The 27,513-nt window shown below is 55.0% G+C and overlaps 1 protein-coding gene across 2 annotated transcripts in view; it reads right to left on the reverse strand.

Annotated features, from left to right (window-relative positions):
• Positions 1-27,202, reverse strand: part of VSTM2B (V-set and transmembrane domain containing 2B) — a 38,641-nt gene extending 11,439 nt beyond the window's left edge. Inside the window, exons 1-5 of one of the 2 annotated variants that reach the window (XM_003275037.3) lie at positions 27,104-27,202; positions 26,084-26,698; positions 25,356-25,540; positions 24,327-24,356; positions 22,512-22,983 (exon numbers count right to left, since the gene is read on the reverse strand). In XM_003275037.3, the coding sequence (XP_003275085.1) occupies positions 22,512-22,983; positions 24,327-24,356; positions 25,356-25,540; positions 26,084-26,165 (769 nt within the window). In that variant the 5' untranslated portion in view covers positions 26,166-26,698; positions 27,104-27,202. Of the gene's footprint in view, positions 1-22,511; positions 22,984-24,326; positions 24,357-25,355; positions 25,541-26,083; positions 27,052-27,103 lie in introns of those variants that run through there. The other variant, XM_030820288.1, reaches the window with a different exon arrangement.
• Between the last annotated feature and the right edge of the window lie 311 nt (positions 27,203-27,513).

A 27,513-nucleotide genomic window follows, 5' to 3' on the forward strand; every position in this document is an offset into this window, starting at 1 on the left:
CACCCCTTCCACTAGAGGCTCAGTCACAGGGAGATCAGAACTCTGTCCCTACACCCCTGGCTATAGTTGCTGAAATTCCTGCAGGGAGGCTCCCCCTGCTAAGGAGGGATGGGTCAGGGTTGGGCCTAAAGGGGCAGTCTGACCATGATCTGCCACAGCCGCTGTGCTGCACTGTGGGGAATTACTCCTGGGTCCAAACCACCTAGTCTCCCCAATACTGGCAGGGGAAAAACAGCAGACTGGAACTGCAGTGATGGCTGCCGCCCTTCCCCTGGGGAGCTCAGCCATCTTAGGCAGCAGGCAGCCTCAGTGATGACAGCTGCCCCTCTCCCCGGAACTCAGTAGTCTTAGGCAGTCTCTAGCTGAGTGGCGTGCTTGGGACCCAAGGCCCTGGTGGCGTGGGCTCATGAGGGAGATCTCCTGACCCATGGGTTGCACAGATCTGTGGAAATAGCATGGTTTCCTGGGTAAGGTAGCATGATCACTCACCGCCTCCCTTGGCTGGTGGTAGGTGCTCCCCTTGCCCCATGCGGCTCCCAGGTGGGCCACTGCACCACCTTGCTTTTCCTCGCTCTCCATGGGTCTTGTCAATGACCTAGTCAGTCCCAGTGAGAGAACCTGGATACCCCAGTTGCCAGTGCAGGATTCCTCAACCACTTATTTTGAGACATCCCTGGATCTTCGGCAAAAGAAGGACCTAGGATTCGCAACCTTTTACTACCTGATTCATCAGACATATAAACAATCTAAGTTTCCCAAATGAATCGGGGCAGACCAAAGAAGACTGGCTTCCAGGCTGGCCCTGAATAAGCGGGGTCTGTACATCAGCAATGGTTCAGAGCTCAGGAGTCTTGCAGCTCTGTGTCCACCTGCTCCCCAGGCATTGCCTCCTTTTCCAAATGTGACACAAGACACACAGAGGTGAAGGATGTTGCCCAGGGTCACATTGTCTGTTCCATTGTCTAGCACTTGGCCTCTGCTGTCCATTGCTGTCCAGAATGACAGGTCTCAGGCCCAAATTGACCCTACAAGGCAAGGCCCAGAGGGTGAGTTCTGCTCAGCTGAGGTAGGATCTCATTCCCATCCCTGTAGCCTCTTTTTTTACACGGTGTGGAGACATCTGTGTTCCTGGGGCTGTGTGCTGAGTGGGCTGGCTGGCATGCAGGCTGATGCATTGATTGGATGCTAATGGTTTCTTTATCTATTCCCTCCTGTCCTAAGGAGTACCAGGAATAGCGCTGGAGCATGTGGAAGTTTGTCATGATTAAGCTGTAAAATCAGGCTGAGAAGTGAGGGAAGCCCTCTGATGGAACAGTAGCTGATTCATTCCTTATATTAAGCAATATCATCATTTTGCTAATCACTCTTCTTAAAGGAATCAAAGCTTCTTTGGCTCAAGATTAAGATATCAATTAAGATATTAATTTTTATCATTCAGATAGTGAGCAGGATAAGACATACGCTGGAACCATTTGAAAGAGACCCTCAAAGAACACAACGGGCATCTCTGCTTCCCCCAGCCCCCACCCCACCATAAGCACACTGAAGGTGCCAGCCCAGCAGCTTGTCTGGGAAATTCCTCATTTCAATGTATCAAGCAAAAGCAGAATTCCAAATCCCTGCCAAAAAGCAATATGGCAGCTCTCAAGCCATTTCACGTCTTGTGATAAAAGTAAAGGTGAAGGTTCCTCCAGGCCATCCTCTGACCCAAGCTCTGGAGAGTGGGGAGAAGAGTTGGGAATCCCCATATTGGCTGGGACTTCCATAGCCATGGAGTATCTGTTTCTATGCTGTGGAATGGAGTGCAGAGGGGGCCACTCTTACCCTGCGGGCATTGGGATCACAGTGGGGGACTCCCAGCTTACCAGCCTGCACAGCTAGCCAGGGCAGCCACTGCTGCCTATGTTTCTAGAAGTATGGATGGCTTCCCTCTGCCTTTGAGGTAGTATGGGCCCCAGCTGGTGTCTGTGGCCCTTGTCCTGTGGCTGTGGCTTAGAAGAGAGCTGCAGCCCTCTCCACTGGGGCTGAGAACCTTTGGGCCTGGCCAGGTCCCTTGCTCCTGCAAACCTGCTGGTGGCCTGGGAGCTGCAGCTGGGGTCAGGGGTTTGCAAACAGTGCTGTTTTTGTTTTTGTTTTTGTTTTCAGGTTTGAGAAGAGTAAGTAAAATGAAGACACATTTGAGGCCTGGCTCTACACACAAAAATGGACAACAGGTTGGTCTGGCTTTTGCAGCCTGGCTAAGTGGAGGCTCATTTCATAGGCTGATGCTGTAATGCTTCTCCTGTCTTTCACTTGCTTTGTCCAGTACTGCACGGCATATTCACACATTGAGTACAGGCAGCCACTAAAGAAGAGCTAGTTCAAGGGAAGACATTGTCATCTTCAGACAAAGCCATTCCAACAGTAAGCTTGGATATTCTACCATGAGGACAACCATGGAGGTCTCACGGACAGGCCCCTCCTCTGTGTCAAGCAGATCAAGGCCACTCACGTCTGTTCTGCATTTTGTGCTGTCATAGCACATTGATTGATTGACTGATTGATTGACAGGGTCTCGTTCTGTCACCCAGGCTGGAGTACAGTGGTGCAATCACAGCTCACTGCACCCTCCAACTCCCAGGCTCAAGTGATTCTCCTGCCTCAGCCTCCTGAGTAGCTGGGACTACAAGTACATGCCACCATGCCCAGATAATTTTAAAATTTTTTGGTAATAATGGAGTCTTGCTATGTTGTCCAGGCTGCTCTTCAACTCCTGGCCTCAAGCGATCCTCCCGCCTTGGCCTCCCAAAGTGTTGGGATTATAGGTGAGAACCGCCACTCCTGGCTTATAACAGATCTTTAGTCAGAACAAAGACTTCCTGGCTAGAAAGGTTAGAGAACCAAGCTGAGCGTCCTGGATAGGGGTCCCTCAGCTCTGATGTTCAAGCCTATTTCTAGTCTCTTTTGCTGTCATCTGAGAATGAAACAAGAGGGCTGCACCCAAGGGGCAACCATGGCCTTGATGGGCTGGACTTGAACATCCATTTAGCCATGGGGATGGCTGTCTGCCTGGGGCAGCTGGGAGCAGACCTGCTCTTCCCGATTCCCCATCACCTGCTCTGGGGCCCGCTCAGGAGTGCAGCAGAAGGCCATGCCCCAGCTGAAGGAGGAGGCTCCGTCTCCCAGCTTCCTGGGGCCAGCATACAACAAATTTCTCTGGGTTTGCAGGGGCTTGTGGAGTGAGAGTAGGAGAGGGCATCTAATAGCCATCCTGGCTACAGTCAAACCCCATCCTTTTCCCTGTGGGGAGACATATATGGTCCAGATGCCAAGGCCAGGGTCAGGGCCAGCACTGAGGCCAGCGTCAGGGGTCTCCTGGGGCAGCACTGGGGCCAGTGTCTGGGGTCTCCTAGGGCAGCCTTGGGGCCAACGTCAGGGTTCTCCTGGGGCAGCACTGGAGCCAGCGTCAGGGGCCTCCTGGGGCAGCACTGGGGGCAGCATTGGGGCTCTCCTGGGGCAGTGTTGAGGCAGCACTGGGGGAAGTATCAGGCTCTCCTGGGGGCAGCACTGGGGCCAGTGCCAGAGCTCCCCTGGGGCAGCATGGGTGCAGCACTGGAGGCAGCGTCGGGGCTCCCCTGGAGACTGGCCTTTCACTCTTCTTATTTCCCTGCCTGCCCCGCTCCCTGATTTCCTGGTTACAAAATGCTGTCTTCTACAGAGCCCAGGGACAAGGTAAAGGCACAAGGTGGCCACCTGAGGGCTGTCTGGTTTGCAGAAGGGTCTAGTTTGGTGCACACAGAGTCTTACAAATTGTAAATTATAATCCAGCATGTAAAAATTGGGAGACTTCTACATAAAAGCAGAGATTCAGGTGTTTCCTAGAAAGGCCCCAGAATTAGCAACCCCAGGCCTGCTTTTCCACCAAGCTACAGGACACTGGGGTGGGCGGGGGCTGCTCTTCCAAGCAGAAATCCTTCCCTTCATCCCTCCCTGCTAGCCCGCAGCCTGGGCCCAGGGTGAGCTGCCAGTCCCGCCCCCACCTCTTGCGCAGTTGGGCCCCTTTTGCTCAGCCAACCTGGCCCTTTGTGGGTGCCTGAATTTGCACTCTATGTGCCAGGCCTGGCGCAGGACCCAGGAGGCCTGGCATGCATCCTATCTTTGTCCCTATGCAGTTGTGTGGCCAGACACGCCCCTTCCTTCATGTGGGGGGCTGGCTCTCCTAGCTCCCACATTCCTGGCTTCCTGATGGGGCTCCTGAGCCTGCCCCACCCTGGGAGCATCTGGCGGGATCTCCTAGGCCCTGCTGAGAACCTGGCTCCCAGCTCTCCCCTGGACGCAGCACTGGCCCAGCCCGCTGCAGGGTGAGAACCTCTGCCACCTTGCAAGGAGGCTGCCTCCCTTGTTGATGTTTTATTGAAAGCCTCTTCATGGATATTTATTCAAAGGCAGTCAGCGAGGAATAATTGAACACTAATGGAGTTCGGGTAGAATTAGTTTCTGCCATAAAATTAATATGTACTGTAACTGGGGCAGAAGCGAGGGGCCACTGATGCAGTTGAGCTTTAAAGGAAATCGAGATATTTTAAAGAAAAGTCCAGTGTGGGGTGCGGACCTGTGAGAGCAGACGAGATGTGCACAGGTCCTCCTGCCCCATCCCTCGCTTCCAGGCCCTGGGCAGTCAGCTCCTGGGTTTGCAGACAAGCTGTCCTCCTGGGGGTGACATCATATCCCTTGGGGATGATGCCCAGATGGCTGCCTCTGTGTCCAGGACGTGGAAGGAGCCTGAGCACTCCTGGGCAAATATGGCTGGGCTGCCTGTTCCCCACCTGTTTTTTTTTTTTTTTTGAGACGGAGTCTCGCTCTGCTGCCCAGGCTGGAGTGCAGTGGCGCAATCTCGGCTCACTGCAAGCTCCGCCTCCCGGGTTCACGCCATTCTCCTGCCTCAGCCTCTCCGAGTAGCTGGGACTACAGGCGCCCGCCATCACGCCCGGCTAATTTTTTGTATTTTTAGTAGAGACGGGGTTTCACCGTGGTCTCGATCTCCTGACCTCGTGATCTGCCCGCCTTGGCCTCCCAAAGTGCTGGGATTACAAGCGTGAGCCACCGCACCCGGCCTGTTCCCCGCCTGTTTTGGCCATTCCCTGCTGTGCCCTCTCTCCCCTGCCGCAGCCCCAGTTCAGACCTCCACCATGCCCAATGACAGCAGTGGCCCCTAAAGCATTCTCCTGCCTTCATAACCACTCCATCCTTCAGACGCATCTGGACACTCTCCCTGAGATGCAGAAGCTTTGATGAATGCCCTCTGTCCACAAGAGAAAGAGCCACTGCCTGAGTGCCACAGTTGGGGTTTCTCCATAATCCCCTATCCCCCCACTTCACTCTGGCCACCCGCTGCTGCAGCCATGTGCTCTGGTTCCCTGCAAGCATCTGCATGCTGACCCCACAGAATGACTAGCCCCCTACTTTTCCTTTGTCTACATGCTGCCTCGTCCAGGCAGCCCTCCCTGAGCACCCAGACACAGAGGGCTTGGCACAAATGTCTGTGCTGTTTGTTTAGGTGCCCCTTGCCTCTGCCTTCTTCTCTTCCGCTACCCCCTAAGTGCCTTCCTCACATGTCCTACCTCTCTGGTCGTGGAGGAAGCCCATGCGTCAGAGGGCTGGCTTAGGGCCTCCCTCTCCCCAGCCCCCAGCAAGGAGCCCCACCCACAGCCAGGACATGGCAATTGCCTGGTGTTGCAACTGATGACCTCTAGCCAAGAGCAGATGGCAGGGACCAGACCAGTCAAGCAGACAGAACCCAGCACGTTTGGGATAATGAGGCAAAGGTTGCCAGCACTTATTAGGGCCAGGTACTGCAGCAAGTATGTGACCTACGTTAAATTCAATCCTTGTAACGGCAGGAGTTACTTTCACCCCTATTTTATAGTTGGGGAAACTGAGGTCCAGGGAGATGAAGTGATTTGCCCCAGGCCTGGGGTTGCCAGATAAAAAACAGGACATTCCATTGAATTTGAGTTTCAGAAAAACAATGGATACTTTTTAGTACAAGTATGTCCCAAATATTGCATGGAACATACTTACATTCATAAGATGTTACTGGTGGTTTATCTGAAATTCAAATTTAACAGGGTGTCTTATATTTTTATTTGCTAAATCTGGCAGCCCAAAGAGCCGGAACTCTCCTTCCCCACGAATGCCTCAGCCTGACCCCGGCTCCTGGCTACTTGCAAGGGAAGGAGAATGGGGGATGAGATTTTTCCCTGAATGTTAACATTCATGGTGGCTTTTTAATGTGGCCAACTTTGTCGCCACCTCCTCTCCAGTTTTCCATCTCTTTTGAGATAACATCTTGCCCCCAATGGCCCTTTAATGATGTCACTTAATGTGAACGGCAAACAGGCCTTTTCTCTGTGGTCGGGCAGCTGCTGTCAGAGGGGGCCACAAGTGGCCCAACTGCAGTGAGCACCGGGGTGGCGGGGGGCGGGGGTCTCCCCAGCAGGGATGGCGAGGCTGCCTCCCTCAGCGTGGGGCTCCTTCCTCACCTGGGGGGCCCCTGCCCCATCTGGATTGCTAACCTTTGAGGCTGTGGGCTGCTAAAAGGCACACAATTCTCAGTGCCAGCAACTGCACTTGGCCCCTGCAAGATAATTTTCCCCTTTATCCCTCTCAGCAGCCTTAGGAGGTAGAAACCACTTTCCCCTTTCATAGGTGAGGTCCAGAGAGGTTGAGTGACTTGATTAAGGTCACACAGTGGGTAGGTGGTAGAAGGTTATCTCCAGTGACTCCCTGGTACCTATGAATGAGTCCAAGTTCCTTAGCCAGCTGGAAGCCCTTTCACCCAGTGGACAGTGCCGCCTTGCCTGTCTCCACACTCCTTTGAGTGCCTTCAGCACCAGGTAAATGGGGCTCCTGCGCTGGGGGCTGCATGCACCCAGGCTCTCCTGCCTTCAGGCCTTTGCTCAGTCTGTTCCCTTGGCTAGATTCCCTTCCTGTTCCTCTCGAGCTCACCCATCTTCTCTGGCCCATCCCAGAGGCCCCCACAAGCTGACTCCAACACAGCTCTGAATCCATCTACTTCCTGCCCCTGCCATTACCCCACACCCACCCTGTCCTGGCCCTCCAATCCTCCCCCTCACTGCATCAGCTGTCACCTGGGGCGGGGGCAGCAGCTCCTGACTGGCCTCCCTGCATCCACCGAGCCCCCACAAGCCAGTCACGGATAGCCCAGCACTCTAATGTGGCTTCCCGGAGTGCCATTTTTCTTTTCTTTTCTTTCTTTTTTCAACTTTTATTTTAGAATCAGGGGGTACATGTGCAGGTTGGTTCTACCAAAAAGACACCTGCACCTGTATGTTCATCACAGCACTCACGATTCACAATAGCAAACACATGGAACCAACCCAGATGCCCATCAACGGTGGGTTGGATAAAGAAAATGTGGTACATACATACCATGGAATACTATGCAGCCACAAAAAAGAACCAAACCATGTTCTTTGCAGAAACAGAATGCTCTTTTCTTTTCTTTTTTTGAGATGGAGTTTCACTCTTGTCACCCAGGCTGGCATGCAATGGCATGATTTTGGCTCACTGCAACCTCCACCTCCCTGGTTCAAGTCATTTTCCTGCCTCAGCCTCCTGAGTAGCTCGGGTTACAGGCATGCGCCAACACACCCAGCTAATTTTTGTATTTTTAGTAGAGATGGGGTTTCACCATGTTGGCCAGGCTGATCTCCTGACCTCAGGTGATCTAATTGCCTTGGCCTCCCAAAGTGCTGGGATTGCAGGTGTGAGCCACCATGCCTGACCCAGAGTACTCTTTTCACATGCAAAGCACAATTTCCTCCTGCTCCCCAAGTTCCCAGGAGTCTCTGTCTCAGGTTGAAGACCTAACTCCTTTTGCCTGGCTACCCCTCTCCCCGCACCCCTGCCTGCCTCCCAGTGCCATCATGAATCCACCCTGCCGACCCCCAAAGACCTCCCATTCACTCATTTCCATCCGCCTCAGACCATGGGTCTCCTTCAGACATTGGGCCCTCCCTGACCCAGCCTGGAGGCTCCCTTTGTCTTACAGGCTCCAAGGCAAGTTCCATTTCTTCGGGGCTGTATGTGGATGGCCGTAGCGTGCTACTGTCTGACCCCTGTCTTCTCTGCTAGAGGGTGTCCCTGAGAGAGTGGAGACCATGGCTGTCTCAGCTGCATATGTCCTCATCACCCAGCACACTGCCCGAACCCGCAGAGGCTCACAAAATGTTTGTTGAATGAATGAATGAAAGTCTTTCTTAGACATCCCAGCTGCTCTAACCATCCATAATGCACCAGACGTGGGCCAGGTCCTTCAAAGGTGGCCTCACATTTTTAACCTTCAGATACAAGCTGGGGCTGAGAGGCCTGTCTCAAGTTCCCTCTGGAGAGCCCAGGGCTGCAACAGTGACCTTGACCTCACCTTCCAGCTTCCCAGCACTGCCAGCACACATGTCTTTGTCTAACTTTTTCTCAGGATAATTTCACAAATTCACCTTCATTTTCCTTTTATTCCAATTTGTTCATTAAAAACTTTTCCTTCTATTATGCCACATTCAGTTTTATAAGCCACTTCAAATTCTTCCCTTAGAAGGTAGCATATATATGAAAACTATTTGTATATTTAATATAAAGTGCATATATATATTTAATATAATGTGCATATATATAGGTATATATATATACACACATGAGAACTATATAAGCTGCTTTTAAATCTTTTAAAGCAGTAGAACCCTATTTTCAACCAATGACTGCATGGGACCCCAATATGTAAAACCATTAGAAGCAGAATTGCTCCGGTTGAAGTTGGTGGGGCTCCTGGGGTTCCAAGGAGCACAGTTTGGGAATCACTCACCCTAGGCTCTCTAAGAGCCCCTTCCAGATCTGAAACTCTGGGACTTGTGAATGCTGGAGCGCTGGTGTGCCCATTATGCAGATGACAGAGCTGGGGGACCTGTCCGTATTTTGAATGAGTGGAGCCTGCCCCTCCTTGAAATCTCCTATACTAGCCTCATTTAAACCCCAATTGTCTAGGGGTAGCTTACCTCCCCACTACAATTTTCCCAACCTTGGAGCCAGGGTGTACCTTGGATCTCTTGGGTCAGGCAAATAGTGGGTAGTCAATTAATGCCTGCTCAAGGAAGGCTGCTCACTGTATGGGTCTAGGCTTCAGCTCCTTGTCCTGCACAGTGGAACTGGGCCTGGCCATGCGAGGGCAGGGATGGTGCAGCATGGCCTGAGGTCCGGGAGGAGGCTGTAGGTCCCTCCAACCAGCACACGCAGGACCTAACAGCAGTCCTTTCCCATTACAACTCGCCTTTGGGTTCCACCTCAGTGACACCTGGATATTTCTTTCTGTTTCACAGTGAGGACTTTTCTTTAGAAACACAATTTAACCAAAAAGGTTAACATATTTTAATTGCCCAGGGATAGTGCTCTGAAAATTCTATAACATGTGCTCATTAAATGAAATTAGCACAGAGGAGCTGCCTGGGATATGTCACGCATTAAAATATGACTCTGTAGAATAGAATGCATTATGAATTATTGCCTGGTGTATTTTTGTTACATTAGTCTTTAATGTGAATACAGTTATTTTTCTGCCCACCTGGAGATGGGATTTCTTAAATGCCTGAAAAAACATATCTACATTAATTTGTACATGGACAAAAATCAGCAAATCTGGGCCAGGCTGCATCCACCAGAGTACCCAGTGCCCAGCAGAGGGAGGAGGTCCACCGTTCCTGTCCCTGAAGGCTGAGGGGTTAGGGGAGCTGGAAGCAGGTTGGGATTGGCTGTGTCCACTCACTCTGCCCTTCCCTTCTGTCTATGTTCAGTGACCTAGGGACTGTAGGCAGAAGCATGGAATGGCATGGAATTCTGGGCTCTACCACCACCTGGAGACTTTTTTCCTATGGCCTCCTTCCTGGAAGACATGAGTGTGCAGTGTTCAGTTGCTGGAAACTCCAACCTTAGGCATGCCTGCAATCCCAATCCCACCCATCCTGCAAGCCTCAACTTGTATCCCAAATCTACCCATCTTTCCATCCATGTTTTAGCTACTTATCCATTTCTCCTACTTTCTACTCTCCATTCACCCATCCATCCACTCATGTCTTCTTTCTACTTATCCATCAGCTATTTATTTTTCTACCCATTCCCAATCTACTCATCCATCCATCCATCCATCCATCCATGCATCCATCCATCCATTCATTCTCCCATCCATTCACCCATCTATCCATCCACTCATCAGCCCTCCTCCCACCCATTCATTCTCCCATCCATCTACCTATCTACCCATCCACTCATCTTCCTTCTACCCACCCATTCATTCTCCCAACCATCAACCCATCTACCCATCTACGCATCATTCTTCTATCCATCCATTAATTCTCCCACCCATCCACCCATTCACACATTGATTCACCCTTCTTCTTACCCACCCATTCGTTCTCCCATCCATCCACCCATCTACCCATCCACTCATCATCCTTGTATCTATGCATTCATTCTCCCATCCATTCACCCATCTACCCATCTACTTATCATTCTTCTACCCATCCACTCATTCTCCAATCCATCCACCCATCTACCCATCTACTCATCATCCTTCTGCCCACCCATTCATTCTCCCATCCATTCACCCATCTACCATCTACTCATCACCCTTCTACCCATCCATTCGTTCTCCCATCCATTCACCCATCTACCATCTACTCACCATCCTTCTTCCTACCCATTCATTCTCCCATCCATCAACCCATCTACCCATCCACTCATCATCCTTGTATCCATCCATTCATTCTCCCATCCACCCACCCATCTACCCATCCACTCGTCATCCTTGTATCTATCCATTCATTCTCCCATTTGCCCACCCATCTACCCATCCACTCATTCTCCTTCTACCCATCCATTCTCCCACTCATTCACCCATTCCCTTATCCTTCCTTCCACCCATCCAATAATTCTCCCACCATCCACCCATCTACCTATTCACTCATCCTTCCTTCTACCCATCCACCCATCTACCCATCAACTTATCATCCTTCTACTCACTCATTTATTCTCCCTTCTATCTACCCATCTACCCATCCACTCATTTTCTGTCTACCCATCCATTTATTATCTCATCCATTCATCCTTCCTTCCACCCATCTATTAATTGTCCAATTCATCCACTCACCCACTCATTCTTCTTTCTACCCATCCATTCATTCTTCCATCATCCACCCATCTATTCATCCTTCCTCCCATTCATCCCCCATCCATTCACAATCCTTCCCTTCACTCACCCACCAGCTACTTGTTTTTATCACCCCATTCAGACATCCATCAACCCATCCATCCAATGAGTCCAAGCCCCATCATCTCTTGACTGGATCACTGCCTCCAAAGTGGTCTCCCCCATCTATCAAATTCATCCCACCTCTCCAATCTCCACATTGCAACTAGAGTGACCATTTCTGAAAGCATCATGCCCTAGCCACTCAAACCCCATCCCACTGCCCTTAGGATAAAGCCAAAGCTTCCTGATCTCTTCAAAAGGTCTTACAGTTTGACCCTGTTTGACCAGTAAACGCTGACTCTTGACTTAATTTCCCCTTTGCTTCCCCATCTTGCTTTCTCTGCACCCACCACAGTAAGCTTTTGTGAGGCCTTTGCATTTCCCCAGATTCCTCTTGCCACAAGACCTTTGCACATGTGAGTCCCTCTTCCTGGAAAGCTCTACCTTCTTTCTTTACCTGGCCAACTCTTAACTGTCTTCCTGATTATGGCTCTAATGTCACTTTCTTGGTGACCCTTCCCTGACTGGGTCAAATCTCCTTATTTTAGCTCCCATAGCCCATGGGCCTCTCCTTTAGAGTACCAGCCATGGCTGCGAATTTCCACTTGCTATGTGACTATTAGATCAATGTCTGTCTCTTCCTCTGTCACTTTCTCAGGACCTCATTAGTCTTAATCACACTGTGCCCTCAGTGACTAGAAAAGTTCCTGCACATAAAAAAATGCTCCGTGGACATTTGCTGGATGAATGATTGAATGAATGAATGAACTAGTACCAAGTCCGATGAATATAGGACAGTGGGGAAACAGCAGTGAGAATGAACCAGGCATGCTGTCCATGGGCATCAGTCTGGATGGGGCACTCAGCAGGTGTTGACTGCAGGACAGGGAAAGAACTGCTGGGAGCCTTGAGGCAGCAGCAAGGCACATCTAGGTGCTCAGAATGAAAGAAACTCCTTTGGCTGCAGGGTCAGGAAGTCTTCTCCCAATTACCAGCCCACCCTGGCCCCACCTTTCTGAGTTCTTCCCAACTACTAGTCCATCCTGGTAGCCCACCATTTCTGAGCCCCTCTTGTGCCTGAGCTGAGCCCTGGGTTCATCCTCCTGCATGGCCACCACAACTAGACCATGAGCTCCTCCCCGGGGCAGGGGCTAGGTCTGCCTGATGCTCTGGGTAGCTCCCTGCCCCTTGGCCTGGGCCAGACCAGATATAGCAGACCAGGAATCCCCATCCCCCACTCAGACTGAGCCTGATGTGGTGTCAGCTCCCCCTTCCATAGGTGTATTAAAGATCCTTCCTCTGGGCCAAGCGGCATTTGTATGAGAATCAATTGTAGTAAAAGTCACTCTAAGGTGACTGACATTGCAGCTGGGCTTTCCTGGCTTAAAGAAAACCATGCCTTCCTTCCTGAGGGCAGCGGATGGGCAGCAGGCCAGGGTCAGCAGAGGGAGGGCTCTCTGTCTCCAGAGCTATCTCATTACAGGTGGGTGGGCCTCCAGCAGGAGTCTGCAGTGGGCTGTCTGTGCTGGGAGGGAAGCAGGCTCACATGGGCATGAGAGGTGGAGACAGGCAGGAGGGGTCCTGGCTTCCTGGCCTGGTCTGCAGCCTGCTCACACTCCCAGCACATCCCAGAGGTGTTATCTCTGTCCTTCATTCTTCTCACTAGTCTCGGTGCCAAGTGGCACCTTTATTAGCAATCTCTGGGCACAGTGAGCCACAGAAAGGGAAGCTGGGGTGGATGTGAATGTGAAAAGCAAAATGCGGGAACACAAGTGGAAGAACCAGCACACGTCCTCAGCTTGTAACGGTGGCCTGAGTCCCCAAAAGGCCCATCCCTGTAGGACACTCCCTGACACAGGCGGCTCTCCCTCTCTCTCTCACTCTATCTCTGTAAAGGCCCCAGTGACGGGGACTCCGGGCATCTCCTCTCAGTCTAGACCTACCCCAGGAGGCTTTCTGGCTATATGACATGGTGAGAGAGCTTTCTACCTTCTCCTCACTTCTTCCATGGAGACACAGCTGTCCAGTGCTGCAGACACCAGCCTCTCCTGACCTTCTCCTTGCCACCCAAAAGGCCCTACCCCCTCCCATCACAATGCCCCCACCACTGGCAGCAGCCTATATGACAAAGAAGCATGACCAGGCATGACATGCAGCAGCTTTCCCCAGGACCCCTGTTAGCACAGCCAGGACTCGGTACATGGGCAAACTTGGGGGCTTAATTTGCTGATGGACCACATGAAACCATGATGAAGCTGTCCTTGTTCACCAAGGAGCTCCTGACTCATGGCAAACAGCCCCAACCAGACTAGGATGAGGATGTGGCACCATCCCTATCTTTCTACCTTCCCCCCTTGAAATGGTACAGCCAGAGAACGTACAAAAACAGCAACTCTCCGAACCATTTGCAATCTGATGGCCCTTTCTGTTTCTGAGCTCCATCAGCCCCATCACTGAGATGGTTTGGATGTTTGTCCCCTCCAACCTTATGTTGAAATGTGATCCCCAGTGTTGGAGGTGGGTCCCGGTGGGAGGTAACTGGGTCATGGGAGTGGATCCCCCACAAATGGCCTGGTGCCCTCCTCATGGTAATGAGGTAATGGGTGAGTTCCTACTCTATTACTTCACATGAAAGCTGGTTGTTTAAAGAGCCTGGCACATCCTCCCTCTCTCTCTTGCTTCCTCTCTCACCATGTGACACGTCTACTCCCCTGCCTTGAGTTAAAGCTCCTTGAAGCCTCACCAGAAGCCAAGTAGATGCTGGTGCCTTGCTCGTACAGCCTGCAGAACTGTGAGCCAAATAAACCTCTTTTCTCTATAAATGACCAGACTCAGGTATTCCCTGATAGCAATGCAAAAGGGACGAATACAATCACCATTAGCTCCATCATGCTCACAGCAAGTGCAGGAGGGAGGGCAGTCTCATGATGGAAGTCTCAGATCAGAGCATTCTGTCCAGCTTAGTAAGCGATCCTGGATGGTTAACACCATTCCCATGAATAACGCTGATTACCAAAGCCAACATCCACTGAGTGTATTCTAGGTGCCAGGCCCTGTGCTAAGCTAACATCTTTCCACGGATTATCCTCCCCGATCCTGCCAACCACTCTCTGGCATAGGAGTCAGTGTCGTGCTGACGATAACAGATGATGGAACTCGCACACAGAGAGTGGGAAGTGATGGACTCAAGATTCCAATCAAATGGTTGGATGTATCCGGAAAACAAGTATAATACTTAGGGTATGAAGGGCAGAAGTGAGAAGCACATGCTGTGACTTTTGCAGGGCCAGAGCCCAGTAAAGGCCCAGAAATGGGGCAAATTTGTTGGCATTGAAATCTTGGCTTACCTGTGAGCCAGCAGGCTGAACAGTGAGGAACATTTGAAATGTCAGGAGAGAATGCAATGGTTGGAAGTGGTAGAGAGTGTAACTTCCTCTGGAACCATGTTCAGTTTCCCTTGGGTGATGCTTTGGTTCTCCCACCAGCATGGGCAGCTGTGGGGAGGACTGACCTGCCTAGGTAATTGTCCTGGCCTCGGGTGCTCAGCTGGGACTTTTAGGGGGTGCCCTGTCCCTCTCAGTGGCCCTGCTGGCAAGCTGGTTACTTCTGAGCTGGATGGAGCAGGGCCCATGGGTGTGGGAGAGTAGGTGGGTGCGGGGGGCGGGTGGGTGTGGGGAAAAGCTTCTGAAACGTCCACTTTGGCTCCTTATTTCATGCCAACGCCAGGACCCCTCAACGTTCCTCTTGAACTGCAAGAACCAGAGCCAAGTGAAGCCTGTCCAAAGTAGCTTTGATATTTTAGCCCGGAGAGCAGTAACGACAGAACAGAACAACCAATAACTTCCAGAAACAGGACTGCTGGCAGGGACAGGCTTCTCACAAGGTCTGTCTCTCAAGGGCCATCCTGTGGAGGATGCAGGCCAGAGGAGGGGCCTGGGCTATGCTCATACTTTGCGGTCACTGAGGGTGCTGCTGTCTGCAAGCGGCCCCCCAGCCACCTCCACCACTGGCTGCTTAACAGCAGCTACACCCTAACCCACAGGAGGCCAGACTGGATCCTCCATCTTGGTATTTATAGCACATCTTCCCTGAGAGCACCAAAGCCACTGACAAGCAGGCTAATTTCCCTAGAAGCACCACCCCGGGGAAGGAGGTGTGTCATCCTTCATCAGGAATAGGCAGCAATCGGGAGTTACAGGGGCTGAGCCTGTTGACTTCTCATCTCAAACTTCCCTGCAGCCCTTATGTAAGGCAAAGTGAAACCTTCTCACTGCTCTGGATACAAGTTTCCAAGAGATGCCTGGTGATAGTCAGCAAAGCATGGGGGAATAAAAAAGATAATGCTTTTATTTTTCACCTGTGCTGCAAAAATGTGTTAAAACCATGCTGGCGTCTCCCAGAAAGCTCAGGGGTTTAGACCACAGCCAAGGCCTTGTTCTGTCCACACAGAGCAGAACTAATCAATATCATATTACAAAAGCACTTGACCTCATTTATCCCCACGGATGCTTGGGGAATCCTTAATATTCAGAGCTTTAAGGATATGCACCTGGCGTGTTTAATGAGCAGTTCCTTGTTGCGGGGTTAGCTCATGGTGACATTTAACAAGGCTGGCTCCCAGCTCTTTTCTTGGGGGCTGCCACTCCAGCTGGGGAGAGAGTCTGGGCTCTGGCTATGAGCACAGAGAGAGCGCTGTGTCTTCTGGGGGATGGACTGAAGCAGGAGGCATTAGGGAGAACTGCGAGAAGGAGGAAAGCCAGTGAGAAGAGAGCGTGGCACATAGTAAGTGCTCAGTAAAAGGCAAATGTTATTATTTATCATTATTATAATCCAAGAGCAGCTGTTTTATCCTGAATTTAGGGTCTTCCTGATGCTGAAAGGATGGTTGCCCAGTGAGCTGACTGATACACAAAGGCCATTCCATTTGGTGTGGACTTCTCCAACCTTGGGAAGGAGAGAGGGGGCATCTGAAAGCTTTCCAAGGTCTGACCTAATTGGGAGGACTTCAGCCCCAGGTGCTTCTTTCAAGCCGTAAGTCACACACCACCTACAGGAAGGCTCTCCTGATTGCCTCAGCTGGATTAGTGCTGGCACAGCACAGACTGCTTTGTCCTGGAATTACCTGGGTGCCCTGGCTCCTCTAAGTTTGGGTTTACGCTGCCATCTCTGGATCCCCCTCATGGCAAGAGTGGGGCTGGGCCCAGCAGGCTCCCAGTGACTGGCTGCTGGGGGAGAGGATGCCATGTGGCTGATAATGGTGTAAGATTGCTGCTGTTAGGGATGAAGCAGGCATCGCTTGCCAGCTGTGAGGCTCAGCCATTTCCTTTATGAAATCCTTTAATTTTCTCTTTCAGGATGCTCAGAGAGCCTCGCCCTCTCTTCTCTGGGACATCTCTTGCCAGATTTGTTTTCTTCTTAATTATAATTCTCATGTCACATCAGAGCTTGGGGGAAGAGTGGATTGTTCATTTAAGGCAAAGGCCTTTGGGTCCTCGTGGGTCCAGGGAGATGGGAAAACCAGGTGGCCACCTCCATGGCTTGCTCAGGGCCCACAGGTCCTAGGCCTGCTGGTACTGCTGGTGACTCTGCTGCATCGCGATTATCTTGGGTCACGTGTGTGCCATTCCTTCAGCTCTGTCATCACCGGGGCATGGGTCAAGATGTAGTGACTGTCTCCACCTTGCCCACGGCCCCTTTTGGTCACGGTTTACGGTTGCCATGGTGACATCCAAGGATGCTCCCCCTTGATGGCTCCCAGCAGCTGCAGCCTCTCTATAGCCATCATATCCATGGCCTTGGCTGTCTTTCTCTCATTATTAATTGAAATATTGAGAGGCAGTTCTCCGTGTGGGCACCCAGCAGCAGCTTGCCACATCCAGCCAGCTCTCTGTGGGGGCCATGGTGCCTTCCCTTGGAGCCAGAACCCTGAGGCTAATTAGAGGTCCACACGCCACTGCTTTGATCCCAAGGTCCCTGCAGAGGGGAACCTATGGCCAACACGCCAGCCATTCAGTTGCAAACTGGATTCTTTTGAGGCCGTGCTAGACTTCACTGCGGTGCCTTTTCCATTTAGAAATGTTTGTCTGGAAGATACTCTGGTCTCTCTCTCTCTTTTCTAGAAATGGCAACCAGCAACAAAGTGTTCACGAAAAATGGGTCAGCATTCAGATTAATTAGGAGCCAGATTTATGAACACAGCTAAGACAGGGCCCGGCCTCCTGCGTCTGCTCTGCTCTGCTAATCCAGTCCATGTTTATTTTTAAGCACAAATACCAAAATGTCTCTTGACAAGTGAGACGTGAAATGAATGAGTTTTTGCACACCAACTTTTAGTGCAAATATGTATTTGGCTGTATTGGGTACACATGCGGCATGGGAAGGGCTTTCTTGCCTCGCTGTGCAGTAGCTAACGGATGAGGGCTGGAGAAGTCCCCCCTCTCTCCTTTGTGGCATTACGAAAGTGGCTCACTTAAAAAATAGGGACTTTTTTCTGACTTCCTTCCCGGAACGATCGCTTAATGGGGGACTATTTGGGGAGATGTGTTGGGACCACCCCTGCAGTCGCCAATCTGAAATGGCCAGTGTCCTGAGCCTCTTTTCTTTCTTTCTTTCTTTCTTTCTTTCTTTCTTTCTTTCTTTCTTTCTTTCTTTCTTTCTTTCTTTCTTTCTTTCCTCTTTCTTTCTTTCTTCTTTCTTCCTTCCTTCCTTCCTTCTTTCTTGTCTTTCTTTCTTTCTTTCTTTTTTTTTTTTTTTTTTTTGAGACAAAGTTTCACTCTTGTTGCCCAGGCTGGAGTGCAATGGCGCGATCTCAGCTCACTTCAACCTCTGCCTCCCAGGTTCAAGTCATTATCCTGCCTCAGCCTCCCAAGTATCTGGGATTACAGGTGCCTGCCACCACACCCAGCAAATTTTTTTGTGGTTTTAGTAGAGACAGGATCTTGTCATGTTGGCCAGGCTGGTCTCAAACTTCTGTCCTCAGGTGATCCACCCGCCTTGGCCTTCCAAAGTGCTGGGATTACAGGCATGAGCCACCGCGCCCAGCACATGAGCCACTGTGCCTGGCCCTGAGCCTCTTCAGTGCCCCCAGGTCCTCAGCCCACCCTTCTCCACTCTGCTGTGAGCCCCTGAGGGCTGACCTCTATAGCCTGCACCACATGGGTGCCCCTGCCCTCAGGTTCCAGGAGGGTTTGGCCAAAGAGAGGCCCAGACAGGGAATGGAGGGCGGGAGGAGAGTGAGATCCTTGCTGTGTGACTGTAGGTTGGCTGTGTGCCTCCCCTCCTACTCTCTGGGTGCTACCAGCTGCCCCTGTCTTGGCTCCTTTAGGCTAGGTCTGCTGATGGCTCCCACTGATGCCAGCCCTGGGGACCTGCACCCATCCTTTGTTGGCTGCCCTAACCCTGTCCACACCTTGATACATACACTCTTTCCATCCCCCCGGTGACCCTGTTTGAATGTTCCATGTGCCTCTGCCAGCACCCTGGTTGATATCCTCTGCAAACACTCTTGGCTATTAACCAAGAGGCAGCGGTCCTTTCTGGACCCCTCCCCATCAAGCTACCTAGAATTGCAAGGCTGGAAGGCCGGGCCCAAGGTCGTCTGCCCCGAGCTCCCTCTGCAGCTCAGGCTGCTGTGGTTCTGAGCAAAGCGGCTGGCTTGCTGCCTCTCAGGGCGCTCAGCAGGACCTGGTGCCAGCAGCCGAGCTCGGGGCACTGGCTGGGGATGCAGCCCTACAGAAAGGTTACTAACGCCCATCCTCCAAAACACAGTCTGCAGGCTTCACACTGACAGCACACAGCCTGGGTGGCCTTGGGTGGCCGGGGCGAGGTGGGACACAAGACTGAGCATGGCTCCCTCCTTGGCATCAAGGTTGTTTGGATATGTTTGTGAATGACAGGTCTTGCCATCCATTTTCCGTGCCCAGAGTGGGACATAGAGTGCCTGGAGCAGAACCACTCTCATAAGAGCTTCACCTGGAGAGTGAGGGACACAGGTTTTCTGACCTCCCAGCTGAAGGCCCACCTTCTGGGCACCCCAAAAGAGACTTGGAGAGAGACTGGAGGTTCTTTCTGAGATGTGTCTACACAGTTCCTGGCCTGTTCAGGAGCTGGCAAGGGTTAGGGGGTGACAGAGACCTCAGAGGCCACTGTACCTCTATCCCAGGGGTGCTGCTGTCAGCCCAGCTGGGATTCAGGCAAGCTGTGCTTTCTAGATGGCAGCGGACATCAGCCCCTCTGGGGAAGGCAGAGTGACCCACACGGACATTAACATATGGCCCCGTGGCTGATGGGTGCCCAAGGTCCTATCTGCTGGGATGGCACTGGGCACTGTACCATCGGCATTGAGCTGACCTGAGGACCTCCATATCTTCTGGGAAGAAGGGCACTGTCTGGCCCACCTTCCCCGGATGAGATGTCCTAGAGCATCTTCACTCTCTCATTCAGCCTCCACGACCAGCACAGAGTCTGGAGATCGGACTGGCTATGGCAGGCAGTCAGGTCATCTGTGGCTGGGCCTGGGACTCAGGCTGAAGGCCAGGGGAAGAGAGAGATTCAAGCAGGAGTACACTCATGACCTTGGTCTCATTATCATTTTGTGAGCACAATGAAGTTCACTCTCAAAGACCTCTTTCACACGGTCTTGACCAAAGTCTTTAACCAACTGCTGGTTCTACTTGGCATTCAAGGCCCTCCATAGCCTGGCTTCCGATTGCCAACCTTTTAGCTTTATCTGCCCATCCCCTCCTCTCCAGCTAGTGCAGCTAATGACCAGGGTGATAATAATGAACATATATGTGCAGCAGTTTCCATACCAAGCTCCCTCTGAGGTCAGACAGATTATCCTGTTCATTTTACAGATGACTCAGAGATGGTAAGTCACTTGCCTAAAATCACACAGCCAGTAAGTGGTGGAGGCACAACTTACATCTGGACTTCTGCCTTTCAAATCCTCCAGGAATATCCTAGAGGTACATCCCAGCCTGTAATGCACACATTTCCTTGCTGGGGCCCAAGGGGAGGGGGAAGAAGAATGTTCTCTTCACCAACCAGCATCAGTTAAGCCAATGGCTCTGTAAGTCAATAGGCACTCTCCCTGAGCACTGCCTGTATGCTGAACAGAGATGGTTAACTCCTCGAAGAGTCACGCTCCTGTTGCACTGTGAAGAGATGAGGCCCGAAAGCAGCCGCTGCTCCAAGGACTACATTTCCCAGCGGGCCCTACATCCATGTTGGACCGTGTGACTGAGTTCTGGCCGATGGAAGAGGGTAGAAATAATATTTACCACTTCTAGACCTAGCCCTTAAAAAACACCTTGCCATTTTTCTAAACCAGCTTTTCTCTGAGAGAGTTAAGCGCTGCCAGAATGATTTGAGTGGCTATTTTCTCAGTCTCCCAAGAATGATACATACTTAGGGCTGTCCTAAATGCATATGAAACAAGTTGATTCATTATACACAGTGCATGCCTGAGAGCATTAGGGCTTCATTTTCTTAGGGCAGTGAGCTGACAAGGGCTGCTTCTGTCTTTCCTCCCTGGTCTGCTGGCTCTATGTCATGCCCAGAGTGACTTTGGAAGCCTCCTGCTGAGGCTGGTACTCTCAGCCTGGGTCCCTGGATGACTGCATGGAACAGAGCCACCACATGCCCCAGGGCACTCCAGGGCAGGACTTGATATGAATGAGGAATATTAAATTTGAATTTTGTCAAGCCACTGGCTTTTTGGGGTTTATTTGTCACCGCACCTAAGGATATCTTAGTGCAGGGGGTGGAAAGTTCCCAGCTGGGCTGTGGAGGCCCTCTGCAGGTCCCTACCTTCCCCAGTAGCCTGAGGGACAGTCTTGTAGGGCCCTGTGTGGCATCCAAGAGGGATGAGGCCTTCGGATCAAGCCAATAGCCTGAGACGCACTGAGGAGGCTGCTACAGTGGGTAGAGCTGAATGAGAAACAGAACTGAACTGATGTGCCAGGCAGACTGCAGGCTCAACTGTCAGAGGGCTTGAGAGTTAGCCAGGGAGGCAGGATGAGATGGTGACACTAAGGACATGAAGACCTGCCCCTGTGGATTCTGCAGGTAGTCCAGGAGCCTGCAGACCACCCTTTGGGAACTACCACCGTAGGGGTGTGACAATGTGCTCTGTCACATCTGGGAGGTTTCACATGCACCTGTATCCAAAGCCAGGCTTCCAGGGCCATGTGGCCAGGAGAGATGCTCCTTGTGGGACTCTGCATCAAACAAGATGGAGGAGAGGGGCTGAGGGAGGGAGCAACCTGCTCACAGTCAGGCACTGGGGTGGGCTCTGAGGCCCAGCTTGGAGCAGGAGGAGAGAGTGGGGGATGCCTTGGGAGGAGGGGCACACTGGGCAAGCCTTTCTACCCTCCATAACCACCCCCCACCGCCCCCACCCCTGCCTCTGCCAATGGCTTCTACCGCCCCAGAGCTGCCTACCAGGGGGTAGTCAAGCCATCATTTTCTCCTCCTTCTGCCTTCCCACATCCCGCCCCCACCCCCAATTCCTTCTCCCAGCCTCTCAGCTCCCTAAGAAAGCAAGCCTTCCCCTCTGGGTGCCTTCCTAATAGTGGCTTAGGGCTCAGTCCTTACTGCCCCCACCCCAAAGCCAAAGGGAGAGGATCTGCGGTTTACAGCAGAGTACAGAGCTGGTGCCTAGGGCCATCCTGCATTTAGCCAAAGAGAGCGTAGGTTACAACACAGCCAGGCCCCTCCACGCCCTTGGACAAAGTCTGTTCAATCGAGCACACAAAATAGAAACCAACGCAACTCAAGTTTTAAACGCCTCCCGCCCTCCACCAGGTGCCAGTGCCCCCATCTGGGGATAGCTCATTTCCACCACCGATGCTGGCAGAGTACTGGCCCCTTGCCACCATCGGAGCTCAGCCCTCAGGGTCCAGTTCTCCAAACCCAAAAGAGGTCGCCTCCCCACACTGCAGCCTCCAGCGTACCCTGAGGTAGCCGGCAGGGCAGCCCTCTCCTCCATTCATAAATGCACATCATAAATGCTTCCAGAGGCCCGGAGTAAAGACAGAGAAACCTCGGGAAGAGGGCCGTAGGGGAGGGCGCTCCCGACCTAACTAGGAAGGAGTATGCATATGCAAATGCGCCCAGGGGGCGGGTCCTGGGTCCGGAGCCCCCCGGGTCGTCCTCGCGCAGCCCTAGCCCTGAGCCACCCCCGCGCGTGCGCTCTCTCTCCGCGCGCCCTTACCGGAGCCGTGCCTCTGGCGCAGCAGGACCGCCTGTCCCGATGGCGGCGACGCTGACGAGGCAGCAGCAGCTGCCGCGACTGTGGTGGTGGGCGTGTGGGCCGCGGAGGCTGCTGCGGCCTCGGGGACTGCGGGATCGACGGTGGCGGGAGGGCTCCCGGGCGGCGGGCTCTTGTCGCCGCGGCCAGGCTCGGAGGTGGTGCGGCTCGCGGCGCCCGCGTTGTTGGCGCTGGCGGCGCTGGCTGGGCCGTGGCGACGCGGGCCGCTGCTCTGGATGTGGGACACGGCCTCGGCGGCCTGCATGTTGGGCGGCGCGAAGCGCGAGAGCACGCGCAGCAGCGCCTGGGCCTTGTGCTCTTGCGTGTCGTCGTCGCTGTAGTCCGACACGCGGCACTCGTACACGCCCTCGTCCTGCAGCCGCACGGCAGACAGCCGAAGCCGGTGTGAGATGTCATTGCCCTGGACGCGCACGGTCTGCAAGAGAGCAGGGTTAGAGGCCGGGCTGGGCAGCTCCCAGACCTGCTCTTCTGGCCGCCCTGGCCTTCGCGTCCTCTCGTCCGCGCACCCCAACACTTCCCAGATCCTGGTTTGCCCACCATCACGATCCGGCTTCCCTTTCACCCGCGTCTACCCCGTGGCATGGGGCTTCCAACTCTGCGTGGACGCCAGGCAGCCAGCTCTTTGGACTGTGTCCCCACGTCCCCATCACGTTAACAAAACGCCTGCCTTGCATCTGCCCCGCCCATACAAACCAACACTGCTTGTCTTCCCGTAGCTGGCACTTCAGAAGGGCAGAGCCCACCTCTCCTTCCTCCCTCCTGCACCTTCAGGAAACCCCAGGCTGGATTCCTTGTTCCCTAACTGCCCCACGTCTTTCCCGCCCCGACGCGCTCCTACCGACAGTCCCGCCCCAGCCGGCCCTCCACACCTCCCGGAGCACGGAGGGCCTGCCTGAATCGCGTCCTAAGGAAAGCAACCCTGTCACCGGACCCCGCCCTTTACAGCTAACACTCCGCTTTCCCAAGAAGGCAAGCAACGCTGAGGTTGCTGCCCGGCTCCCTGGCCACCTGCTACCAACCCGCCTTTCCGCGGGATCTCCAGAAGCCCCCCAGTGAAGTGCTCCTCCCCTGCGCCCGGGTGGGGACTTCGGGAAGTACTGCTCTATGGCTCTCAACAAACACCCAGGGAGCCCTCACCTCTGAACCGAGCCCACGAGGAGGCTTCGTCATCTCCAGGCCTTTCTACGCTCCAGCTGGGAAGCTTGGGCTCATCTCCTCCCATGACCCCGGCCCCTCGCAGCCTGGCACAACCATCCCCTACCCCGTCCCCTGCAAGCCTGCAACACCCCGCACCCAGACCCGCAATCCAGGCGGAGGATAAAGGGTAGCAGCGGAGGGCGCAGAGCGGATGCTCAGGGCGGGGCAGAGGGGGCGGGAAGCTGGCGCCATGATCGCGGCGAGGGCGAGCAGCCGCGCGCTCCCGGTGCTGGGAGGAATGCCCGCAGAGCGGAGGCTGGCAGGCGCGAGAGGGCCTAAGCGCGCAGTCCGGACCAAGTGGAGTTTTACAGGTCAGCGCCGAGCCGAATTAGGGCACTCAAGCCTTGGACCCTTGATTTACACAAAAGAGAACCGGACCCCGCAACCGGCGACAGATGGCGCCCGGACACGCCGAGCAGCCACCAATGCAAGGCTGCGATCGCGGCCCTACTTGCGCGGCCCCACATGCGCGGCTGCCGCGGCTTGCTAAGGGGAGGGAGCTGCGGGACGCGAGGCGGCCAGAAGGGGTCTCCCGCGGCCCGCGCTGGGCTCCACACTTACGCTGATTTTAGTTGCATCCTTATTTGTTACCTAAAATGCAAAGAGGGAGAGAGAGAGACGTGAGGCTCGCGGCCTTCTGGCTGGGAGAACTCGGATCCGCCTTTAGGCAAGGGCATCCTCCTCCGGCAGACTAGGACCGAAACCGCCCGGGGGGTGGGGGTTGAGGGCACAAAGGACGTCCGGCTTTCCAGGAGTTTCCCAGGAGGAAGCGGGCTTTGGAGTTAGCTAGCATGGTGCCTGACCAACGGGTGGCTGCCCTGGTGCACACCTGCCGGCTGAACTGGGGAGCCTGGATGGACACCAGGGTGGGAAGGAAAGCCCCTCTCCTTCCCTCTGGGCATCCTTAGGCCCTGCCGCGTGGCTCAAAATCCTCCCCCAGCTCACTGGGAGCCGTGAAGAACTGGAGGGAGGGGCGCTGTGTCTGGACAGGACCCAGCGGGAGGCTCAGTGGCAGTAACTCTGGGTTACTGTGTGTGTGCAAGCGTGCACACTAGAGTGTGTAAGAGAGTGTGGGTTTTGAGTTAGACAGGCAGCGTGGGCCTGTTTTCGGCCACAGAGAAGTTGCCCCTCTGTGCCCCTGAGGGCTGGAGGTCCTGCCGGCTTTCCGGTACTCGGTTTTCTGCTGGCCTCTGGAACGCAGCCTTGGGAGCCCTGGGGTCCTCAAAGTGGCAGAGAGCGGGGAGAGCCTGATGGGATCAAGGGGGCTTCCTTCACTATCCAGCACCCATCAGAGGGCCGCAGCCTGCAAGCACGAGCAAGCGTCCTGGCTGAGGTGTGGCTCTTTAGGGGCTGGGCGTGAATGGAGTTCTGGGAGGTGGCGGGAACAGCGATGCTGTCAAAATAATTGACAGGTTTGGGGGTAACCACTGCTGACTTCGAAGATGCTTTGGGATGCGAAGGTGGAAGATGGCCTGCGCCACAGGGCGGCGCCCTGCGCGAGTGAAGCCGGCTGCTTCCCTTCCCGGGTTAGCCCTCGCCGCCCCGGGCGCGAGCCGGGCGCGCGCTGGTACCGCGTGGGCGGCGGGTTACCTTGCTCCGGGCGCCCGGCACGCTGAGCGCCAGCTCGTGCAGCAGCTCCCGGGGTGGCTCCTTGAGGTACCACCACTGAATCTCCAGCGAATACGAGGTGGCTCCGCTGGCCCGGAACGCGCAGGGCATTTCGATGTCGTCTCCCTCCCGTACTGTCACATCTTTGGGGACTTCTGTGAATGTAGCTGGGGGTGGGGAGAGAGAGAGGCGTGACCAGCTGTAGGGCGGGGGCCTGGGGCAACCCAAAGCGAGGCAGTCGGTCTCTGGCTCGCTGGCCTTGTGCCCCCCACCCCGCAGCTGCTCCGTGGCGCACGGCCGCAGGGGCTAACAAAGTTCGGGGAAGCGGCTGCAGGGCCGCGGCAGGGACCAGCCATCGGCTGCCTACTGCTTCCCTCCGGATGAGGCGGGACGGCGGGGGCGGCTTGTGCTTCTCCCCCGCGCCTGGCCGCACCGCCAGAACCTGGCTGGGGCGCGCCAACTCCCGCTCCCCGCAGGCATCCTTTCCGCAGCCGGGGCCCCGGCGGGACTGGGAACGACTCCGGCACGGCGCTGCTGCTGCGGCGACCCTTCGCCGCTCGCCTCCCCCTACCCCTCCGGGCCCGGGCTGCACAGCGGGATTGCTGGAGACCGCGAAGCTTCCCGGTTCGTTCTCCTTCTCCTTCTTCTCAGTGGCAGCCCCAGCAAAGACACCCCCGAGCCCACCGCGGCAGCAAAGTTCCCGCCCTCACCGTCGGCCACGAAGAGCAGCAGGGCATGCAGCAGCAGAGGCGGCAGGTATCCGAGGGCACCGAGCCGGTTCCGCTGTTCCATCTCCCGCGGGGGGCGCGGTGGCGGCGGGGGCCCGGGAGCGGAGAGGCGGCGGCCGCGTGGGCTCGGATCGGCTCCGGCTGGGGCTAGGACGCCTCCGAGCCTGCCATGGCCCCGCGCGGCGCCCCCTCCCCTGGCCGCCGGCGGCCGCCAATCAGCCCCGCTCCCTCGCCGGCTTGCCCGGTGCGGCTCCGGCGGGGGGCGCTGCGCGGAGTGTGCGGGAGACGCGGTCCCACCGGGAGGCTGCTGGCGATCGGTCAGTGCCTCTCTCTGTCCAGTCGTCCACAGGACGGTGGGGATCCGCGGTTCAGTCTCTGCCCTGCGGGCCAGGCAGGGGCTGGGCCGCGCCGGGACCCATCCCTGGCCGAGGGAGTGCGCGCCACGGAGCCGCGAGCTTCTGCCTCCCTGTCTCCTTCTGGTTCTGCTCCCGACTGCCACCTCCTTCGGCTCCCGCCGCCGCTCCCGCCGCCGCCCCCGCCGGTTCCTCCGCGGCTCTTTCCGCAGGGCGAGTGGGCGCTCAGCCGCGGCGCGCAGACCTGGCGTCCGACCCAGCGCAGCGCGGAGAGAGCGGGTCCGGCGTGGCGGACCCGGAGCCGGAGAGAGGCGGGGAGAGGGGGAGGGGAGGGGAAGGGAGGGGGCGGTCAGTGGCTGGGCGCCAAGCCGCCTCCACCGCTGCATCGCCTCCGCCCTCCTCTCTCCTGCCACAGCCCGCCCCGCCCCCGCCCCAGAGCGCGCCCCCTCTCTCCTCGGGGGTCGATCCGAGGGACCACCGTCTTTCTGGTTGGAGTACAGCCCCGCCCCGCACCCGCTTGGGTTGGGAGTCCTCCCACCCAAACTCTCCCTGGCTTCTTCCCAGTCTCCACTGCTGGAGACGGCCACTCATCCCTGCTCCCCGTGTGTCCCGCGGTCCTCTCTGCAGCTCCCAGCCCTCAACTCCTTACCCCAGTTTGGGCAACCAGCTGCCCCGCCGTTTGGCCCACGCCTGGGCCATGGCGGGTGGGTGGGCGCCCGGGGCCGCGGGAAGGGCAGAACGCTGTGCCCAGCCGGAGACTAGGCTGGGTGGCGGCGGCAGCGCCGGGAGTCTGCAGTGCGCGAGGGAGAAGTGAGCGCCCAGCGCCCAGCGAGCAGGTGCCTGTGGCGTGGAGAGCGCACACGCTAGCAAGACGGCAGCGGCCGTGAGTGACGGCAGGGGCGGCGGGGGTGGGGTGGGGAGAGCCGGGCACGACTCAGGGCCCGGGAGGTTTCCGGACGGGGGCGGGGTTCCTGCCCCTGGATCGCGGGTCCCTGCGTCTCCACGCGCTCTTTGCCGGTCGTGGCCCCTTCTTTGCCCGGTGCAAAGCGAGATACCGAG

The sequence above is a fragment of the Nomascus leucogenys genome, chromosome 10 (genome assembly GCF_006542625.1).
Source record: "Nomascus leucogenys isolate Asia chromosome 10, Asia_NLE_v1, whole genome shotgun sequence".
In the NCBI taxonomy this organism is placed as follows: domain Eukaryota; kingdom Metazoa; phylum Chordata; class Mammalia; order Primates; family Hylobatidae; genus Nomascus; species Nomascus leucogenys.